The sequence below is a fragment of the Myiozetetes cayanensis genome, unplaced genomic scaffold, assembly GCF_022539395.1.
Source record: "Myiozetetes cayanensis isolate MyiCay16 unplaced genomic scaffold, myiCay2020 scf10, whole genome shotgun sequence".
In the NCBI taxonomy this organism is placed as follows: domain Eukaryota; kingdom Metazoa; phylum Chordata; class Aves; order Passeriformes; family Tyrannidae; genus Myiozetetes; species Myiozetetes cayanensis.
In genome coordinates this window covers 10,303,419-10,326,375 of record NW_026086605.1, presented here as the reverse complement: position 1 = coordinate 10,326,375, position 22,957 = coordinate 10,303,419, and the positions used below count along the sequence as shown (strand labels likewise).

The 22,957-nt window shown below is 44.0% G+C and overlaps 1 protein-coding gene across 2 annotated transcripts in view; it reads left to right on the top strand.

Moving 5' to 3' along the window:
* Positions 1-22,957, top strand: part of MXI1 (MAX interactor 1, dimerization protein) — a 57,072-nt gene that overhangs the window by 20,615 nt on the left and 13,500 nt on the right. For both annotated transcript variants that reach the window (XM_050305482.1, XM_050305483.1), the window contains exon 3: positions 7,141-7,170. In XM_050305482.1, the coding sequence (XP_050161439.1) occupies positions 7,141-7,170 (30 nt within the window). The remainder of the gene's footprint in view (positions 1-7,140; positions 7,171-22,957) is intronic.

Genomic DNA, 22,957 nt, shown 5'->3' with positions numbered 1-22,957 from the left:
TTGTAGAAGATATTGTCTGCTCCATGTCCCAGGGAGGAGGACTGCTGAAGTGGCTAAGGTACCTTCCCAAGTGTAGCACACATCAGGCTTAGTGTCTGATCTGTGTGCACAAGCCCCTTCTGATATGGCTGAGTGTGGGCTGGGAAGGGAAGGAAGTGGTTTCTGTAGGACCTTTGCTCACTTGTGGCAGAAGTTAGAAGGCAGAATGGAGCAGTGAATAATAGCACACTGGAGAACTTGCTTCACTCTTGTCTGCTCTCAGCAGCCCAGTGTGCATTCAGCAAGTCCCTTTCAAGCTTGTTGCAGGAGACTCCAAATAGTCTATTCCTCATACAGTGATTTTTTTCCAAGATATGAACCTGGGATGTGAGCTGTGGAAGTGCTGATGATGCATAGCCACAAGAAGCACCATCAGGAGTTGTGCTAAGTGCACGTATGGCTGGAGGAACAAGAAGTTGCAGCTCTGGTTTCCCTGTTTCTTAGCTTCCAGTTTGGAAAGTGAGGATGTTTGACAATAAACGTGCTTGTGAACTGCCCAGCCACTGCTCTTGGTGAGCCTGTCGAAAAGCCTGTAAGGAAACCACCAGTTCTGTATTCAGAGCAGGGCTTGGCTTGAGGCCACATGTTGAACAATGAGGAGAAAACAAAATATTGAATAGCTGCTTGTTCAGCAAACCCAGTTCCTCTTGGCCGAGCAGGGCCCTGCATGAGGGCAGTTTTCCCTTAGCACTTGGGGCTGGGACCAGCCTCTGCATGTGGGGTCTCTGGTGGTGCAGGAGAAGTCCCACACCAGCACACTTGCTTCCAGCCTGCACAGTGGGGAGGGAAGCAAACTGGGGACTTATTTGCTTGCCCCAGACTGCAGCACTGAACGCAAACAACATTCTTGCTGTTATGTGTTATGTGGAAAACCCTTCTCCTGCAGAGTGTCACCTTATGCTGCTTTATCGGGTGTTGATCTGGTTTGGGGCAGCTCAGCGCTGGAACTGGGATAAACTCTGGTGCTCAGCAAGGAGGAGCTGTCTTCCTGCTCTTCTCTTCCTTGTGCTGGAAAAGCAGAACATGCACCAGCAGAACAGCATGCTTTCTCAGCTGAGGATTATGTCTGATATGTCTGTTGGTTGAGTTTTATCAGTAAACTAATACTGCTTTGCCTTTGGCTCCCATTTTAGATTTTCTCTGGCCCCTTGCATAGGCGTGTCCAAGAGTAGGGTTGGCCCACTTGGCTGACAGTGGGCAAGACATGAAGGCTGGTTTGGGTTTGGGTTGTTGTTGATTGTAAGCTTTTTTTCTCACTTGTACTATACAATGATTATGTTACTTTTTGGGTACTTGACCTAAGAATCAGATGGCACAAGTGTCCTTGTTAGCTGTCTCTGGGATGCCTGAGAACAACCACACACCAATGCTAGTCTTATCCTGGGGTTGAGGGAACCTGAGTTAAGTCCTCTGCTCTGCCACAGGCTTCTTGTGTGACCTTGTGAAAATCATTTAGAATTTCTGTGTGTTGATGTTGTCCCCTCTGCATAGAAACTGTTACAGAAAAGTTAATTTCTGAAATGTTGCAAACAGAAATAATGATGATTAGGAGCAGGTACTAAACTGAGAGGGGCTGTGTAAATAAATGACTTTGAAGACATTTACTTCTTCAAGGGATGTGTGCAATGTAAAGTTGTTTTGACTGAGTGTTGCAGGAGACTTTCACAATGCAGTGTAGAAATCCACAGGTAGATGACTTTCTGCAGTTGTGAACCACGTGAAAGAGCTCTTCCGCTCTCTGAGCTGAAAACAGACTGTGGGGCCATTTCTCCTTTTCCAAAGATGAACAAACACGAACAGATGCCAGTACGGCTGCATCCCCTTCTCTGTTGGAGACGGAGAATGTGAACTTTGGAAAGGGTCTGGCTTGATCCTGGGAAAACAGCTTTGATCAGATCCTTAGGAGGAATCTGACACCATGTCCATCCAAGAGCCACAGAAAAACTAGCCAGAGTTTGGGGCCAGGTTAATCTGGTGCACTGGCATTGACGTCAGTGAGAAGGGGAAACAGTCTGTTCCGTCTCCCCACTTCAGCTCCTCGTGGAGAGGAATTCATTCTGGACCTCAAGGCCAGACAGTGTAGGGGATCATGAGATAGTAATGGCTTAAGATAACTTTTGTCTCTGGTTTTGTTGCTTGGAAGGAAATGTTTTGTTAGATTTGATGATATGGAAGGCTGAGGTGATGTTCTTGTTAGACTTGAGGCTGCTACTTGCACAGGGCATAAGGACGGCAGCAGAAGGACTCCTGCTCCGGCTGTGCCATCTTCTGTTCAGCTGCATCCTGCTCCTCATGGAAGGATTAAGTGCCATAAGTTGCTGTGTTCCTAAGGCTTCCCTGCAGCTCTCTGAGGGCCAGACTCCTGGGCCTCCCAAAGGTGAGCTGGGTTCACAATTCCCTTAGAAACTCAGCCCTTGAGCATCTCTGTCTGGGCAGGAGGATTTAACTCTTGTGCAGCCTTTGTTTGTCTTGACATTGGGCTGGAAGCCTCTCATGCTACTGGTAGAGCTTCTTTATGGGCTTCCCAGACTGGCTTCTGCATTGATTTCACAGTCTCTTTGTGGTGTTGGTCCACTTGAAACCGTGGCAAAACACTGGGATTCTTCAGCCAGTAAGTTCTGTTTTGTAGACACAGGTGGATTTAAAATTTGAAAAAGCTGTTGATCACCCTTCTTTTTCATTTGTTTTGTTTTGTCGTTTGGCTGTTTCCAAAAGGAGCCATTTCTGAGGAGGAACTTGTGAAAAAGAGCAGTAATATGGTTCACTCATTCCAGAAGGGTTGGATGTTCTTACCTTGGGCAACGGAAGGAGGCATTTCCTGAGGGGGAATTTAGTGGCCCAGTGAATGGGTGTCAGCAGAGCCATGAGGTGGGAAAGGTCTGTAAAATGAAGAAAAATGAGCTTGTGTGTGGTGTGATGATGCACAAGCAGAAGTAGCTGAGCCTGAGTGAAGAAAGACAGAAAGCCTGGTCTGCAGATGGGATATTCTTGGGAGTTTTTTTAAACATGATTCGGGTAACTGGGCCTTAATTTACACAGGCTGGTAGAATATTGCTTTCCTGATTAAATTCTTGATAAAGCAGCGTGGGATGAGTGAATTTGGAGGAGAAGCACTGGCGCTGTGTTGGTGTTAAGGACACATACTGGAAAAGGCCCCTTGTGACCGGCAGCACCTCCTGAGATACCATTATATCTGTTATGATGGATGGAGGTCTTGGAGTCCTGGACTCCTCTGGAGCCAGGAGCTGGTGCCGGAGCCAGGCAGGAAGGTGACCAGGTTCAAGAGGGATGACAGGATCATTGGGTCTAAATGCCATCTGTGTAGCACATAGAACGAGGGCTCTCAATTGCTGTATAGTTACGTCACTGAGAAGACAAACCAAAATGCAGGTATTCTGCAAATGCATATGTTGGGATATTTATCAATAATAAATGTGTAAACCAGAAAGGTCAGCTGCGTTTAATGTCATGCGTCAGCTTTGTGATTTTAATTACAGTAAAAACCCCAGTGACAAATTAATTCAGTGCTCTTTAGAGCTTGTTCCTCCTTGATGCAGTTTGTTTCGTTGGCTTACCTGTGCTCAGGGAAAGTTTGGCTGCCCCCACCATGGTAGGAGATATTTTACTTAAATAAAGAAAATGGGATAAAGTGGCAAATTACTTGCAGTGTCTCATTCACTGGGGGACTCATTCACTGTAGGTCAGTGTTTCAGCAACACCTTGTTACTGTGTTGGATAGCAAGGTTGCAGGCAGAATCATTGTCGCTGGTGCAGAAAGGTTGCTGCATCTGACCTTAAATTAGAATGACTGACAATTGCCTCTTCCCACTTTCTTCCTATTTTGTATGCAGTTTCAGGTATCTGAGGTAAATCGGAGTAAACTTATATTTGTCCCCTTTTAACTTTTTGGCGTTTAAAAAAAAAGGGGGGACGGATTTGCTGGTTTTGTTGTTGTTTGCTTGGCTCCTTTATCTTAAGCTTCTAAAACTCTTTCTTGATCTTTTCCCAAGCTGTTTTCAAAATGCAGTGAACAGGATCCTCCTCCTTATACAACGTTCCTTCAGTTTTTATGAGCAGTTATCAGTTTGGCTGTTTTAAATTTATTGACTGCTATAGAAACCTGACTTCTAAATGAGAACCCCGCAGACGTTTTGTGCTTGAGCTACTTTTAAATTGCAGCTGACGTTTTAGCAGTGCCAGTACATGTGCTTGGGCTTTTGTTTCCCCCTCTGAACATGTCTGTGCCTGCATGGCTCTGGTTTCAGCTTTGCAGGTGGGGGCAAGGTCCTGCTTGCCCTGTCTGCCTGACAGAGGGGATGTGAGTTCCTCTGGTTTGTGGTCCATGCTCGACAGTGGTGTCCTCATGCCACCGGGTGACACAGGCTGTGACTGACTGTCAGCAGCAGCAAAGCAGCATCACGCTGAAGGCACAGGTTTCTCGCTGCTGTAAACCCAGAGCGTTACAAGTAGCGCTGAAATGTTCCCTGAGCTTTGGCAACAGTTCAGGGCTGTGGTGTTCATCATGTACCCATCGAGAAGCTGGCGATGGCGTACAAGGATGAGGCTTTGATTTCAGTCTGGTGATACTCTCCAGGTTCTCAGTTGATGATAAGACCAGCTCAGTTAAAGAGGTCCAGTTACATTTGTTTCTGCAACTATTTAAAAGACTTTTTTTTTTTTTTCTGAATGTAGTATCAGTAAAGGTTCCTGTACTTTTTTCCACTTCACTGACAGCACTGTCCTTGTTTAACTCCAAATAAATCTTAGTAACATGTGTAGCCCAAAGATGAGGGGAGAAAACTAATCTTTAGGTCAGGACCTATAGAAAATGAAATTAATTATGAACAGAAGAGAGAGGAGTACTTTCCTTTATGTGTTGTGCGAGCAAAGAGAAATTGCCACAAAAAATATGAATTAGTGAATGATGGTAGTCAGAAGTGGTGTTGGGCTTTTTTCCTAAATCCAGATGGAGCAAAAAATTACAACTTTTCCAAATGGTCCCCAGTTACACTAAGCAAAGCATAGGCAGGTAAGAGAAGCAACCTCCCTGTAGGATTCATTCAACATTGCTAGGATTCTTTTGTTTGCATTCAGCTTCAGTGTGAAGGTGTTGGGGGTGGGGGGTGAGTTTTGTTTTTTTTCCATGACACAGACATGGTTAAAAGTCACAGCATACATTTCCTGACTTGGTGAAAAGCCTGTGACCTCTCTCAGTTGTCTTGTTCATCAGAAGGCAGATAGGTAATAAAGAGTCTCCTGTGTGAGAGGAGTAAGGAGAACCTGCTGTTTTAATTTTGTTCACAGCAGTGGGCCAAACTTTGTTCTTTCAGTGCTGGCCTTGATAATTGGCTCGATATAATATAGGAATTCAAGCCATTGCATATCTCTGGCCTTATAACTGCTAATGTCACAGCTAGGAAGAGTGCAAAGTCTCCTGCAGGAACATACAGTAAATAAGAACAATAAGCGTGTTCCAAAGTATGTAGAAGCAATGGCTTTAAAGGGCCTCAGCTCAGCTCTGGTGGGTTAATTTGGATCCAAGTTGCCTGGATAAATGGATTTTGCTGGTTTAGACTCTGGGGGCGGTGTGGGTTTGATTTGAAAGATTTTCTGGACTAAACACTGTGTTCATGTTTCTGATTCCTGGGAACCAGAATTAAGGCATCCACTGTTTTGGGGAGTTTCCTGAACATGAAGAGTTTGCCTGTAGTGTGCCTTGCCTTTGGGGTATCCCATATCCTGCTGCCCTAGGTAGCTTGCACAGGCACACGGTAGCGTTTTGTTTTTCCTCTGGCCACCCACAGCTCTCAACCATGGTCAGCTAAAACTCATTTACCTTGTTTTTTTGCAGACATCCACGGTTTGTTCGTCATTTTCAATGAGGTTCTAACACCTGTTAGGCGCTCCTCCTTCCTTTTTTTGGAGAAGCATTTAATTATGACAGGGTTTCCCTTGGAGCACATCCTCCATTCAGTTCCCTAATTGTAGAATTCTCTGTGGGATTCTCCAGATGGGGGATAGAGGATAATCTTCTCAGAGCTCCGGAAGAAATGTGATGCCAAATTAGAGAAAATAGATCCTTTTTATTAAGCTCTTGGGCTCTTTTTACTCTTATTTTAAGGTGACCTTCTGTTAAAGAGAAATGTTGGATAAATGGCTATCCTTTTAAATAATCCTCAACAACCTTACCTGGGTTAGATTAGAAATTCTGAATGGATTTAAGCTTTTTTTGCCACTCATGCTGTCATCACAGAGCAAGAAGAATGAACTTGCCTGTTTCCCTTTTGTTTCGGGTTGGTTTCATTTTCAGACTGCAAGCTCTGAATCAGGGAGTGCTGGCAGCGTGCTTGGCGTGGTGGGCAGGTATAAAGACAAAGCCCCCTCCTTTGTGAAGTGGTCACAGTGCCACTTTATGGGTCACTTCACTGCATGCTAGAGTTGTGGCACTGCTGTTTCCATCCCTGAGGGGTTTCCAGGCATCCTAAAAGTGCTACTTACTGCCGCTGATGTTTGCAAACAGGGCCAGTCCTGGCCATCCCATTTCATGCCCAATTCCTGGCATATCTGGGTCTGCTAAGGTGGCTAAATCTGGCATGTGATGGCTGAAGGGCTAGGGGGGCTGTCCTTACAGAGCCAGTTCTGCTGGAAGGTTCCCATGTATTTGATGTGCATAAATTAATGCTCCGTGAGCTCCTGTGTTAGCAGATGATTCTGATATTTTTACAGGGTGATTGGAGAGACTAAAGCACAAAGAAAGGTAACTGCAGTCCTGTAGTGAGTGGGTTGACAGAGCCAGAAGGATTCTAGAAGTGACAGACTCTGGCCCCCTGTTCTAATCTTTGCCTCTCTCTGGGATTTTTTGTGTGTTGAAGTCTCTAGGGAACATTTTCTGTGGCACCAGTAAGAGTACCAGCTTCTGCACTGGAGGGGAGGAATTTCTCGTCAGCAGGGAGGATGAGATTGTAGCTGTAGATTTTAATGTATGTAGTTGGTTGGCTTTCTGCTGCAGTGTGCCACTGGAGATGTGCACAGCTTGCAGCAGTTGAACTTTGGTGCTCAGAGGTCAAAGGTGACTAATCCAAATTTTTGTTTATCTTCCAGGTCTACGCACAACGAACTAGAAAAGAACCGGTAAGTAGCTAATGAGCCGAATTCTGAGAAATGCAAGCCTAGTGAGTGTAATGTGCTTTAACCTTATCCATGCAGGTGCCATTTGATCAGCTTTGGCAGCTGTGAATGACCCACACCGCATCATGTAGTTTTAAAAGTTGGGGGGAAGACACAAAAAGATCTGAAAAAGAAGCTTTGTTTTTGGTTGTGGGGTGGTGGTTTTTTTTCCCTCTCTCTGAAAAGGCAAGAAGTGACCCAGTTTTGTGACTAATCTGTATGCAGAGTAAATACTGTTCTCCTCCTGACACAGTGAAATCTGATTGGGGCACTTTCCATACATGAGGTTGCTACGGGATCAGGTTTCTTGGGCCCTGGGTAATATGTGTTACCATGAACCAAAGGGCAAAGCCCTGTGCTCTGCACCCTCTCCCCCCACACCCCCACTGGGCTGTGACAGTCTCTGCAACACAGAAGAAAATGCCTTTGTCCAGAGTCTCCGAGGTCTGGCTACCAGTGTTCCTGTGGAGACTCTTCTAACCTGTTTTAGGATTGTGCCTGTTTATCCTTGAATCTGACGTTTTAGCAAGCCCTGCAGTTTTGTTACTTGGCTGGCTCTGTTATATGACTCAACCCTTTTGTAACAGGAGTTAAAGTAAGATAAATACCATTGAGGCAAGGGGAGCTAGTTCACACACAGATCAGATTATCGCCTTCCATTCAGGATGCTCTAGTTAAAGTTATGTCAGGGTTTCCATTATAAACTTATCTTGGCTCTTCTGTGGGATTCTGGGGGGGCTGAGGGTGGGTGTCTGTGTTTTTTGTGGCTGCTGTAACAAAGGCAGTGCTCTGGCCAGCTGCTCCTATGAAGAAACCCCCAGGGTGGGAAGGAAAGCTGAGTCTAAATAGGCTGATTGCCTCCTCTTCTCTCTTAGCAGCCATCATTTAACAAGGCATGGGAGGACTATGGGGATGGCCAAAGACACACAGAGGCTTTGAGCCAAGTGTGTAATTTCATTCAGACAAGATCTTCCCATGTGGTTTCAAGGGAATTGGAGCTGAATACCTCTTGAATCGTGTTGCCCTCAGTTTCCCCCACATCTGCCTCCCCTGGCAGCAGCAACGCTGGGAAGCAGCTTGGCCTTTGCATGGTGTGGGTGTTTTCTTCCAGCCTGTGCTTCTACCTCCTGGTAGTTTTGAGTATCTAGAGTTGCCATGGTCCTGTCTTTCTGGGTTGATGCAGGGAGGCTTTTTATTTGGGTTATGTTGCTCCCTGAGTCTCAGCCTCTCCAGTCCCAGGTCAAGCTGTGTTGAGGAATGTTGGCTCCTGGGTTTTCCAGTGCACTATCCGGTTATATTTACCACTGAGGGAAAAAAATTGCAGTCCTTGGGTCTGACCCAGAATTGAAGGTGCTTTTTTCTCCATGACAACAGTAAACCGTCACTAATCTTCAATGTGCTTATTTGCATATCTAATTGTTATTGCAAATGCTGCTTACACTCAGTACAGCTTTAGAGCAGAACTGTCTCCATCTTTCCCCGTACCAGCCTGGTCCTCTTACATTGGGCAGGTTTGCATGGATCTGTGATCATCCATTTCTAGCCTCAGGCCTGTAGGGCAGCCAGCAAAGCTTCAAACTCTCTGTGGGTGAGACCTTAGCAACCATACTTACTGTCCAGCTAAAGACTGGCATGTATCAATGGGATTAGGATGTGCCTGATACCAGCTACCCGTGTGAGTTGAGGAAGTTTCTGCCTTATTTCTCTGTCTGTAACTGAGGACAGTAATGCTACCTCAGGTGGGCATATCATGAGGATTTACTGCTGACCAGCACATCATTACAAATGTTACTAGTGAAAGAAGTGTTATTACGTATGCTTCCTGTTATACCACCTTGTCCTGAATGCTGACAAGGTGCTTGTTGATGAATTTGTTCTCCCATTCTTGGTTGGTGTAATATCTCTTTCTTCCTCCCCTTTTGTCTCATTTACTCTCCCTAGTCCCCCACCTGCTTCTGGCTGAAGATTCCTAACCATCAGCCTTCTCAGCAAGGTCTTTTCTTCCAGGCCCTCCCATTCAGAGGCACTGTACTCCAGGTCTGTGCCTCAGACGTGGTTTTACAAGCCCTTGGTTTTCATCCTTGTGGGAAGAGCGCACATTTGATCATGTTGGGTGGTCTGTACAGGCAGACTCCTATATCTGGGAACTCTGTTCAGGAGTCCATTGTTCCTGGTTTGGGATTATCTGTCCCTTAATGCAGATGCTATGGCTTGATCAGCTGCTCACATCTGCAAACCCAGCTAGACTCTGCAGTGCCTTTGCTGTGTTTGCAGTGTTCATTACCAATGATTTGGACAGCAAGTTTCATACTGGAAGCATTTATTTTCAAACTCCACAGCAGTGTTTTCTGAGTGAGGGGGGATTACTTCCTGGTTAGATTTTCATCATGTTTGATTTGCTCTCTTGTTAAGTTTGTCAGTGTCTCCAGACTTAACTGTTGCAAATATAAAAGCCCTGATAGTAATGGCTTTGTGGCTGACAGGTGCTCATTTTCCCTATTATTTGAGATTATTCCTTTTGAATCTCACTGTTATCTCCATTATTGACACACACTATAATTTTCAAAATTGTCCACTATTAGGTCCCTGACTCTGGTTTTTCCCTTCTTGTCTGTGAACAGCAGCCTTCTTATGTTCAGTTAAATTTTGGTTTAACCCATTCAGTGATTACACAGAGTTTCTTTCAAGCAAGAGAATAGTAGAAAACCAAAATGCTCTCCTCCTCCCTTTTGAATATGTGATTTAACTTGAACTCAGTATTGTGGAGCTGATGATGTTTTAATGTGTCAGGATTAAGAATCTTGAACCCCTTTAATGTCAAAAAATAACTAAAAATGTGGGTTTTTAAAAGTAAAGCAGTGTTTTAAGTGCCACTCCTTTTCTTAGTCTTGAAATATTTCATGAACACTCCAGTGGTTCTGCTAAGGAGCTGCTTGATTTGGTACCAGATATTAGCTGATAATACTTAAATGACTTTTCTTCTTGCTTTCATTCGTTGTTTTTATCTGAAAAGATTGCAGTGACATTTATATAAGGGACTTTGTTTGTTATAAGAGATTAAAGTTAATTTATAGTTATTATCTGTCATTAATCCTCACATTGGAAAATTGTTTGTGCTTTTTATTTAATGGATATGTGTTTCAGTTTATCTCTGCCCAGGATGAGTCATAGCTTGAATTTAAACAAGAAACCAGTATTCTGCTTCTCATCTGCTGCAAGACGTAACTAAAATGATACTTTTTAGCCCTTTAACACGCCCACCAAAAAACTGATGCGTAAGCATCACCCCATCATTTTCTAAAAGAAAACATGGTCAAGCATGTGACTGAAAGAGGCACTTTGCTGGTGTAATATTTTCTCAAAAAGGATAACAAAATTCAGGCTAAAGCTAAATGTTGCATGTTATCCAGATAGCAGTACTAGCACTTGTCTGTGAACATTTTACACATGCCAGTGTTGGGAGGATGTGGTCAGTGTGGTAATAAGGGAAGGAACACACAGCACTGAGGTGACTTCCTGCTGCTCTGTGAAGTGGCAGTTCTGGTAAACCAACATGGTGGTGGTGTCTGTTAAAAAGCTACGTCTCCTGATAGAACAAGAAAGATGTTTGAAAGGCTATTGATCAGATTTTAAAAATAAAAAAAAAAACTGAACAAAAAACCATAAGTTCTTCTGTATATCCTACATTGTTCTGTTTGGTTTTGATGATGATTTCACTGTAATACACCAGAAGGAAGGAAAACAAAGCTGAGTTAACAGGGTAAAGGATGAGTTCTGAGGGCATATTTTTCTTATGCTAACAACAATTCAAATGAAAGATAGATCCAAGGAGGGAAAGAGACCTTGGGAGGATCACTGAAATTAGAATTTTCAGAAGATCGTGCAGAATTTGTGGCTCTGCAAAAGTGCATCATTTAAATAGGAAAAGTACGAGGTCTAAAGGAGACAAACTTCTAAATCAAGTTGCTGAAAGTTGTGTTTAGTACAAAAGCAGAGCGAAATGGTGTAAGATCCTTTCTGATATCTTTTGAGGTGATCAGAAACAAAGTGAAGAGGACAAACACACAGCAATGATTGTGTATACTGTATTTTTAGCCTTTCTGACTCTTACCAGAGACCCCCATCTTCAGTGGTTCCCACCCATTCTTTCTGTAACGTGAGAGACTGTTTATTGCACAGTGGTTCTCCAGAGCAGTCTCTCACTCAGAGCTGATTGTTGTACTGGGGATGTGTATTTGAGGTGCCAGATAAGATAAAGGAAAAACCCTACTGATGTAGAAGAGAAAATCATGCCATGGGTCAGCTTGCACTGAAATGTGGGGCCTTCTGGGACTCTGCAGCATTTGCACAGTTTAGGTCTCTTTCTTCAGAAGAGGGGCTTTGAGTGTGTCTGTTAGCAAAATGCAAGAGAAGAAGGAGGGAAAAGCATTTTAACATAGGGCTTTTAAACAGAGCAGACATGCTGTCTAGGCTGGGAAAGATAGAGGGAAGGGAAATGTACAGGGAAAGTACAGGGAATCCTTGCTACTCTGAATAGACAAGGATGACTGTGCTTGTGTAGTGCTGTATATACTTGCCAAGGCAATCTGATCAGTGTTTGTCTTGAACCAACTAATCAATGTGGTGTTGAGTTCAGTGCTATTTATCAGGAAAGCTGGAACAAGAAACTAATGCAGTAAATTTCATTTGTTCTCTGGAGTGGGCTTTGTTTTCATGCTAACTGCATGTAGCAAACCTTGACAGTACGTATTGTTTTCCTCATTAATAACACTTGGAACCTGTGATGTTCCCTGCAGCAGTCCAAACCGTGTCCAACACAGCTGAGCATGCATCTTTCTTTGACACATCCAAAGGTCACAGCATGCACTGATCCTACTTGCTCCTTGTGGGAACTGTAGCTAAACCCTCCTGTCTCCATGGCCGGTGTGGAACGAGAGCTGGAGGTAGTTGGCTGTCTTCAGCTCTGTTGTTTGGATGACAGATGCCTCTGTTTTCAGCTGGGACTAACAGTTTTCAGCAGAGCTGCAGCATGTTCCTCTAGTTTGGGAGATCTGGATAACTTACTATACTACTGTGCCTGTTTTTGCTTAACCTGGAGAGGGAGAATCCAGTGGTTTTTGGAGTAAGGCTACCAGAGAGCTGCTCTTTCTGGATACATTCAGGCTCAACCGTTGTCGTTTAGTGTCAGTCTGCCTTTTGCTGCTGTTTCTTTTGCTTTGCTCTGTCATGTGCTGTAACACTGGGATCAATCTCTGGCTGACCACCACACTTGTTCATGTGAAGTGCCTCCTTGGGCAGAGGCAGTGTTTTGATTTCACTTACAATCGAAAGTCTGCAAAAGCTTTGTCTCACATTGGCTGGGCTGCTGAACATTTTGAACTCTGAGTTAAGCTACTGAAAAGGAACAGCTAGTCTCCGTGCTGAGATTTAAAGGAAACAAAATGATCCACATTTTGTTGGAAGTCCTGTAGTACTGCTCATATAGGAATTTTTAGATTTTTATTCAAAGTGATGCAGTGAAGAGTGTATGCCTGCCTTCCTTTCTGCTCCCAGAGCTCTGGACCTCCCTTAGGAATGCAATAGCTGTTGAAGAAAGAAGAGGAAAAAGAACAATACTACTATTTTGGATAAACTGTCACAAAGAAAAATGTTTTTGTTGCACAATAAAATCACTGTTATAAGCCAGTTTTCAGAAACAGATATCGCAAAGCTCTTCTCAACTAAGATGTGTTTTAGGGACACTTTCTGATGTGTTTTTCTCCTATGGTGTGGAAAGAACTGTCAGTGCAATCTGTTTGGCCATGTCATAATGGTCTGATGCTGAGAATCCTTTCGTCGTCTTGCGTCCCTGATGGGACACTTGAGAGGAAGCCCCCGTATTAGAGAGAAACATGCTCTGCAGTCGAGTCTCTGCACCAAATCAGAGGTTACCACTCTGATTTGGAGTGCATCATTGCCAGCCTTGCTTCCTGAATCTCTTCCCAAACTTGGCATCCTCAAATTTCTACTTGGGTGCATTGCCACAGTTTTCCTTCAGGCTGAACCCTCTCCAGTTCTGTATGTTTATGGCTGTCCTCAAAAAATTACAAAGACTGGGCAAATGTCCTCTGTCATCAGTGAGCTTGGACCCAGGAAGAATCTGGCCCCAGTAGCAAGTGAGGCGTTCAGCTTTCCTGGCTCCATTTCCAGTCATATCAGAGCTCTGTACTTGCCATCTCTCTCCCAGTGCATCTCTGGAGACTTGGCAGGCTTTTTTTTTTGGGTCTTTATATTTTTTTCCTGGGATGCTATTTGAAGTGCCAAGAGCCAGAAATCTTGATGCAACAACTTTTCTTGTTCAAGTGACTAAGGTTGCTCATGGGCCTGAGAGCATTTCTAGCTAAAAGCCAATTGGGGAAAGTCTCTGCCCTAGAGAAGATAGAATATAATTTTGAGACAGATTATCTGTAATGACAAGTTTCAGGACTTTGTACTCTAGGGGCAGAGTTGTGCATTGGAGTTGTGTGTGCTGATCTACATCTTTACCTGGTACATGTACTGAGGGTACTACAGCAATATAGCCCATGCAGACTTGTGATAACCAAAGGAAGGGGGATAGAAAATGTAGGCAAGAAGCTCTCATTCTGCTTTCTGTACATGGTCTGTTTTTACCAAAATATCACAACTTAGAGAGTCTCTAACCTTTTGATATTCAAAGGAGGATGGGAAGAATGAGACACCCCCATTTAACAGGTAAGGCACAGAAATACACATGGATCCAGTGCCTGGAGATGTGGATCGATGAAGCAAAGGAGCAAGAACAAGTTTGCATCATTGATCCACATCTCCAGCCAGTTGCTTGCCTTTTCTCTCCTTCACACAAGTTTCACTTGTCCTTCAAAACTTCATGCTTACTCCTTGTGTCCCGCTCAGTGTCCTGCTGTCCTGTCAGTGTTGCCCAGGGCCAGGGGATGCTGCATAACACCTTCTCCCATGAAGAAAGAGAAGGACACAAAGTGAAGGCACCTTTGCTGCTGTGGGTGACACCAGTATGGTCTGACTCCTTGCTTTGGGTGCTGTGGTGGTAAATTCAAGTTTATATCAGCTGTTCCTACCCTTGTCTGGGAAAGGAGAGTGAGGATCATCTCACAGTTGCTGTGGTTGTTACCTGGCTGCAAGTGGTGCTGGTCACCCTGAGCAGTTTGCATAGCTGTGGACAAACAGACCAGGCAGCTTTCCTCCCAAACAGTGCATGAGAAAAACCATATAACAATTAAATAGGCAATGTGCAACCAGAGGTCAGGAATTCTCCTGTGAAACCATCTGATAACATGGAATGGGCTAACTCAGGGCTATGGCAGAATATAGCAGTAGTTGGTGTCATCTATGCATCACCCTTCTGTGTGCCTTGGGAGCTTGAATTTGTGCAGAAATACAGATCTTCTCTGCCTGGTGCTCTTTCTGGTTGCTCCTTATGATGCCTGTGCAAAATTGAAGTATCCCCTTTTTCAGAGGTGGCACCTGAGTCTGTCAGACGTAGGCTGAATCTCAGAGAGAGGGTTTGGATTTGTCTCTGGAGGAACACAGAGGAATCCCTGGATTCCAGAGCAATGGGATGAGTCAGGTTTTCTACCCAATGCTCCACTGAGAAAACTTAAGGGCTGTCTTTTGAAGGTACACTTTATGGGTACACTGCTGCCTGAGCATCACTTCCCATTAGCTGCGTAATAAGATTTTCTGTCCCTCACCTCTTAATTATTTACCTTTGAGAGTGCATTCATAAAGCAACATGACTTATTTAGGGAAAAATGAAAAGCTTTTGCAAAGGATGGATGTGCTTTTTGCTCTTATTTTTTTGCCTGGGAGTTGAAGTTATAAGACTCAGGATGAAGAAGGGATTGGTATGAATGGGAGATTTTGCAAATGAGCATGTTCAGCTCAAAAGGTGAGTCAGGAAAGGGGATGTAGCTGTTACAGAGAGATCTTGTAACTGCCTGTTCAAGGGTTTCTGCACAGGAGGAGGGGCTGAGGGAAAGAAGGAGGAATAACAGAAATCGGTGCAAAAAAGCTTATGCTCTGTAATCCTCCAGTGGAAACAGGACATGAGTTTGAAATGCAGGATTACTTTCACAGAAATAGATTCTGTGTATGGTATCAGTGGGTTCACGCATGGTCCAGGCTGATAACAATTCCTGTGGTAAGGGTGTGGTTTTTATCGTGGTAGGTAGTAAACAGCTGCACAAAATTTACTCATGCTTGCAAAGTCAAGAGCAGGCTGCTATCTCTGAGTTGTCTGGTTGCTGAGCCAGTGTGGAATATCTAAAAGCATCTGAATCATTTAGAAGCACAGCTCTTAATGACTCTCAAATACTTGCTCCTTCACTTGGGCAATTTTTGCTCCTCTCTAGTTGTTGCTACAGCTCTGTAGTTATGCCTGGTCATCTGGAGAGCAGTGCCAAGGGCCCCTTACTGTCCAGGACAGCAAATAATGCAGCAACAAAAGGAGGGCATTTGATAGATGCTGCTCTTCTTGTGGATAAGTGAGTGTATTTGTAGAAGAGGGGCAAGGACCCTTCTACGAGGTTGAAGGCTGGCAAAGCCACACAAGCATTAGAGGGGATATGTGCAAAGGAAAAGGAAGCTAATCCAGACCTGATTTTACTGCTTATTTGTGTACGGTTACATCTCCCTGTGAGCAGTCCGGGAGAGAAAAGGAATAGAATGGGAAGGTTCAGAGGTGAGATCAGTCCTGAGGAGCTCACCGTGGCTGTCCCTAGGCTTGAGCCTGGTCAGCCAAGGTGTTCAGGATCTGAGAACAGGCAGCTGCCAGCATTTCTGTGTACGACCACAGTGTGTTCCTCTGCTCTTTCCTCTCAGAACTGGACTGTGCAGGACAGATTGCTCCAGCTCTCCTGGAAGTTCTGGAGAACGTGTCCTTTACATTTTTCTCTTAGAAGAGACTTTACAGTGCTACTTAAAGGCGCAAACTGTTGAACATTTGGGGTAATTTATTGTAATTCCACATGGCCAAAGCCCAGCCCTTAGCTGGGAATTGTTCTACTCTTTCTGGAAACTGAGTGAAATTGTCCAAATGAGTTATTCTAAAAGAACGAGCAGTGTAGCAGGTTTATTGTAGAAATCAGAGGCTAAAAAAGGCAATGCTTTGTATCTCCTATGTCTTTTATTTCCACCTATTTGGCCTTGTTCCCCAGGGTGGGTTAAGTTGTGGGTTGCCCAGTCAGATTTTGCCCAGCTGTATGGGAATCTTCCATACAGTTTGGAAAATACCATCCATCAGCTACATTCTGGTAATGTCAAGAGGCCAAATGTGGGGTGAGCACACGCGTTTGCACAGATGCACAGTTACGTGCAAGCACACACAAAGAGCTTGCAGTTGAAATCTATGTGCCTGTCTCTTTTAACAGAGGAAGACAGCCCCAGCTGTGTATACAGCTTGGTGTTTCCCTTTGATCTCTGTTTCCAGTGTTTCTCATAAGAGTGGATCCTGGCGCTCCTCGGAGCTGCCTGCTCTTTTCCAAGTTTGCAGCTGCACACAGAGAGGCTTGCTGGGTTGTAACTGGTTTCAGCAGTTTGGGGTGGGGGTTCCTCTCCCCTGCAACTCCTCCTGTTGCTTGCTTTGCTCCTGTCTTTTCCTTGCCAACATGCACGGCGGGGAGCTGTCTCACTCTGCTAATGGAAACAGTGCCTTGCAGATGCCTCCAGATCCTCCCTTTCTCTTTGCCCACCTGCTCCCACATGCTGGCATGACTGCCCTTTGCCAGCTGCAAGTGCCACTATGGAGCAGATCCGCTCTGTCACCCAGGTTGAAGCCCAGAGAGGCAAAATTCCCCTTCACTTTCCAGAGACTCGGCACACTGCCCCTGCAGCTGACTTGGGCCCTGTGCCTCAAGGAGGGTAAGAAATTGTGTTCTTCAGCCTTCTGTGGTCTCTGAAGTTTTCTGAAGCTGTCAGAAATGGGCCTGGGAGGGGCCTGCAGCACTCATTTGGTCTGTCCCCTCGCCCCAAGGCAGGATAAGCTCTAAAGCTTTCCTGGCAGATGCCAATCTCGAATGGCCTTAAAAGCATTTGACAGCAGGATCACCCAGGGAAGCAGTGCAGCCTGTTGCCCTGATTAACTGTGTTTAAAGCTAAAAAGTTTTTTCTAATGTCTGTCTAAGAAGAAAATCATTTCAGCATTGTTTTAGGGAAGAACAAGAGCTGTCCAAAGTTGATTACCTCTGTGAGTGTATGGGGAGGAGTCCCAAATGCTGAATACAGTAGTCAACTTTCATAGCAAGAATCACTCTGTTAGGCCCTAGAAGTACTCTGAGGAATTCTGGCTGAGACAGGCAAAATGGGGAGAACAGAAAACATTCATCTTTTCCTTTTCCCAGTGCATGTGTTTGCCACTTCACCTAACCCAAAGAGCAACGTTGATGCCAAAAGAAGTGGGAAACCGGATGGGAACACTTTGTCTCCGGTGGATATTCTACGTAATATGACCCTCTTAGGAAATGCGCAGTCTGTTCTCTGTGGTGTGACCTCTTTTAAACTTTTCTTGGCTTGGAAAAGCAGCTTACAGGCTTGGTGTTCATTGGAAGAAGCACATATGGAGATGCATTTCAGTGAAGGGATTGTAAAAGGAGAGAAGAAGGGGAATCTTATATCTAGTGTCAGATACTTCAGGAGAATGTGTGAAGGCCCTCTGGAGTCATAAGCGTCTCTTGGAGCTTCTTTGAGTTGTGGTTTTTTTCTTAGTGATCTCTGAGAAAAATGCATAAGGTGGGAAAGAGCAGAGTGGGTAGGGGGTTGTACTGTGGGTTGGGCACATTGTAAGTGGTTAGCAGTAGTCAGAATGGACAACTGTGGTGTGTAGGGGACTTCACCTATGGAAGTAGACGACTCCCATAAGCCCTCCAGGCTGGCTCTCAGGTCTCTGCAGACAGTGCTGCCTCCAGGGAAAGCAAATTGCTTGAGTTTCTCAGAGGCTTTTTTATTTTTTTTGTTTTAAAAGAGCTTTTTGAAAAAAATTGTTCTGTTATTTAAAGTGAAAAATGTGATTAATCTTGCCAGCTTGTGAAGTCTCCTGTGCAATTCTGGTGATATTCTGTAACTTTTGCGTCCCAGCACCTAGGGTTAAGTGTTTTCTATCCCCCACATAAAACCAGTGTGTGAGGCAATGTAACCTGTGTATTTAAAAACCAAAAAGAAAAGGAAGCATCCTATGTAGGTGTTTGTTTGCTTTTGTAAATCATGTGATGTCTGAGCTATTGTGGTGTATATGTTTTTTTTATGGAGCCTAAACCATAATCTTTTAGCCACATGGGATTAACAGTAGGACATCAGAAACTAAAGGTTTTAAAGAAACAAAAAGTTTTATGACTGCTTGATTGCAGAGTCAACAATACAGCCTTCATCTTGTCTTCCTGATTCTAAACTCCTTTAAAATTCCATCTTGAGAATTTCTTGTGACACAGGTCAGAGAAGACCTCAGATAGCTTTTGCTGCATATATGGGGAGAGGGGTTCATTGGGCAGTTATTGATCCCTTCTGAGGAATGTGGCCATCTTGTACTTATTAACTACCAGAGAAAGCTGAATGAATTGGGTATCCAAGGAGTCCTTCTCTCTCGGCACTTCACATACCAGCGTCACTGCTGAGCTCCGTGAGCACCTGGAAACAAAGAGTGGGTTTAGCTGTGCTGTACTCCATGAAGGAATTAGGATTAGCTCCATTTTGTGGATGAGCGGTGTGTGCTTCAGTTCCTCGAGGGATTTACCTGGGGTCGTGCAAAGCTGTCTGCGGACAAGTCTCCCAGCTCTCACTTAAAGGTCTTGCCTGCTGCATAACCCTTTCCTGCTGGTGGAAGGAGTTGAAATGTTGTCTCCAGTTAGATGCTGCTTCACCCTTCCTGAAAGTGCATGCAAACCTGCAAGCTCCTGGCTAGCTCAGCACTAGGAAAGTCAGGAAGTCTGTGCTTCTGGTTTGCTGTTTGGTTCTCCTGATGAGGAAACCAACCACAACCTCTCCCCAGGTGGATAATTTCTGGAGAAAATTACCCTTTTTTTGTTGTTTTTCTTGTTTGTTTGTTTGTTTGTTTTTATTTATTATTATTCCTAACACCAGTGATTTTTGAAACCAACAAGGAGTGATCCCAGGATGGGATACTACACAGAAAATACCTGACTGAGAAGCAGTAGTTAATCTTGCCTACATTCATGAAGCCCTGAGAGTGGCATAAGCACTACAAAAGAGCAAGGAGGGAGAATGTGATTGTGATTATAAAGCAGTGCCTCTGCAGGTACTTCTGTAAATACATGTGGTTATTTTCTTAATACTGTTCTGATAGCTGGGCAAATGGAAGCCAGTTTCCACCAAACCAGCAGCCTAGGTGTTCCATTTTCTCTCTCTTTGTCTTTTTAAATTATTTTTCTTTCCAAAACAAACCGTGAACCTGTCAGTGTCTGGTTTGTTCCCAGGTGGGATCCCAACCCTTTCTCTGATGGGAGAATACATCAGGGTCAGCAGAGTAAGGCAGCTAATCCTCCCACAATTGTTAGTTTACTCAAATATAGCTGTTCTTGGTTTGGGGGAATTAAATTTGTATCCATTTGTGGCATTGAAGACCCAGACAGAGGTCATAATGGTCTTCTCCAAATGATCAAGAGTTCACTAGGTAGAATGTCCTGTGCTAATATGTATGACTTTTTGAGCCCTATTGGAAGCACCGTGAGTTTTGTAGTTGAGCTGAAAAGAATGGAGCAGCTTTCATGTGTTACAGATACATTTTGTCTTGCTTGCTGCACAAGGAAATTGTTTCCAAGTGGCCAGCTTCGTGCTTCTTCCTTGCGTGAGGTTTGAGCAGTCTTGCATTTCTTGGCCTTCACACATGCCCAGAGGAGAGAAAGAAAATGTGAGGAAGGTGTCAAGGGTTGTTCAAGGGAAAGGGCAAGGCAGAGGGTTTGTGTTGTTTTCTCCCCTTGATGTTGACATTGGTTTAATATTCTAGATGATAAACTCTACTCTGGTGCCTCCTTTCCAAAACTCTTCTTTCCTGGTGCCTCTGTATGTCTGAGATCAGGACATGACCTGCTCTCAGTGTGCTGGGAGCTGTGCTTCTCTGTTCAGGTTCCCCTGCTGAGTAACATCGAGTTTTAACATTTAACTTGAGCTAAAACCATTTGTCATTTAATGCTAGCTAACTCCTAGACTTTTGAAATACAGTATTACTGTTCTTTGTGTGCAAAAGTCCGTATCCAGTAGGAAAAATAGTGCTGGTATCTCTTTAAGTTCTCCTTCCTAGTGCTTTTTTTCTGATCATACATCTGATAGTGACCTTGGCTGGTAATTCATTTTCTCTGGAAAGTTTGAGGTTAAATTTGAAATAATTTTACAAGGTGAAATTACATGCACTGCTTCCTCTGTTCCAGATGCATGCCCTCTATACCTGAAAGGTACAGTACGTATTTGATGACTCCTTAAATATTTCTGACAGTGTGAAGAGATATTGGATGAAGAGCACATGCTTTCCTTCTGGCATAAAAGATTTTGTGTAAACAAGTATGCCAAATGGTCACATTCTTAGAATATATTTTCATTAGGAATTTTCTTCCATGAGGTGAGAGAATTGGAATATAGCTTCAGAAAATAGATGTATGGGATGGGAAAATTCTGTCTTAACCTTTTAGTGGCAATTGCTTATATGTGTAATTTTAGAAATTATGTTAATGACAAAAATAGCGTTTAGTACCAGATCAGAATCTATTCTTGATATTGGCAAATTTCCCACTCATTATTTTGAAAACAGGAAATACGTTTTCCCAAATAACAAGAAGTTAGTAGCATTTTTTACTCTTTCACTGATGCACAAATGTCTACCCTATAAAGCAAATGCCTTTTTCTTTCAGCTGGTTAATGGAGGAACCAATTAAAAACCTGGCTATATTCAGCAGGCACCAAAGTCCAAGGTCTCTTTAAGCAGCATTATGAAGAGGTTTTGGGGTACTGTCTGTGCTTTTATTACTGTGACATCCTGCAGGCCATGGGTAGCTTTTCTGCTGTAGGCAGGAGACCAATCCATGGGTGCTCTCCAGCTGCCTGGTGGGAAGCTGCGTGCTACCTTAGGTTCTGCCAGTCTCAGTGCAGGCCTGTGGCCTTCAATGGTCTCTGCAGATCCCTGCTAATTTCTTCTGTTTCATGGTGTGCACCATCTTTGATTTCTGGAGAGGCTGGAAAGACTTGGTGGTAGTAGATCCGAACTGGGGAGCTCTTCCCATTACCTGGCAGTTTTAGAGGCCGTTATGGATTATGGAGTGGGAGCATCCCTGCTTCTCAGTGTCTGACTGCAGAAGCCTTGCAGGAGCCTGAAATACCTCCTCCTTTCAAAGGCATGGTGCTTAGCCAGGAAACCTCTGAACAGAATAATCAAGAGTAGCTGGCGAGTTTGGAAAATCTTGGCTATCTTTGCCGGTGACCTAATTCTAGCAGTAAAGCTGAAAATCCGTAGGTCGCAGCAAAGCAGGTTACTGCCTCCTCTGCAACCAGGCAGGTTTCTGATGAATGGCACAGCTGCTTTGCAGGCATGTTGGCAGCATGGAGGAGAACACTGCACTGACTTGGAGGCTGCGAGCACACTGTGTATCCCTAGAAGGATAATTACAATGGTATTAGTGAGAACGAGAGCACAGGACACTGTTGGCTATTTAAAGAGCGTGTCTATTTTTAACCACCTTTTAATAAAGATGGAGTTTTTATTAGGCAGGGCTTTATAATTAACCAGCCTGGGTTGCATGTTGATGTTTACAGCTTACTTTGCATGTTCCCTGATAGTCAAATGCAGGATTGTAACCATATCTTACTGCCAGGGCAGGAAACTGCAATACCTCTGTGGCCAGCAGTGACTGCAATTGAAAAGTTGGTGGCAAATGATCTTGTGCAAGAGCTGCCTGAATGTAACCAGACCGGCAGCAGCTGGGCTGTGTTTTTAACTCAGAAGGAGAATGTGATGTAGAGCATTTGTGGCCTGTGATGGCTGTAAGTTCTAGTGTGTTTTTGTAAGCCCAGCTCAGCCCAAAAGGGGTTTAGCTGGTAACATCGCGTTTTGTGCTGCAGTAAAGTACAGCTCATTATATTCACCAGGGATTGAAATACTTTATTACTGATGGCCAAGATCAATAATAGTAGATCCTCAATATATAAATTTTGAGGGGGATCTGCTCCAGAGCATCTGTTGCTATTTGACATCTCTTAACAACTGCCCAAATTGCTTTCAAAGAACAAACAAGCATAGAGGAGCTGGAAGGAGAGAGGAGAAACTGATGAACGGGACCAGAGGTCGGTGGTAGATCTGTATGAAAATGAAGGGGTGAGAGAAAATACCAGGCATTGATTGACTCCATTCCTCTGCTGGGCAGATGGCCACCTATGGTGCTCTCATCACCTTTTCATTGTGAAGCCCAGGCTGGTTTTGATCTTTTTCTGCTGAGTAGAAGCAGCCTGTCTCATTGGTGCCTGTGAAGATCAAAGGGGTTGCAAAAGGATGAGCAGTCATATTACTGAACAGCTGTGAGTTAATTCTGGAGGAGGCACCTTCCAAAATGTTATAATTTTTATTACTGTGAGCATCAGTATTCAAAATTTTTTGCCATTCCTAGTTTTGGAAGTCATGGGATTACAGTTGCCCTTTTTTTTTTATTATTTTTTTTTTTTGTTATTATTATGCATTTAAATGAAGCTTCCATCTTCTAGTCCTCTAGCTCAAAGAGGAAAACAT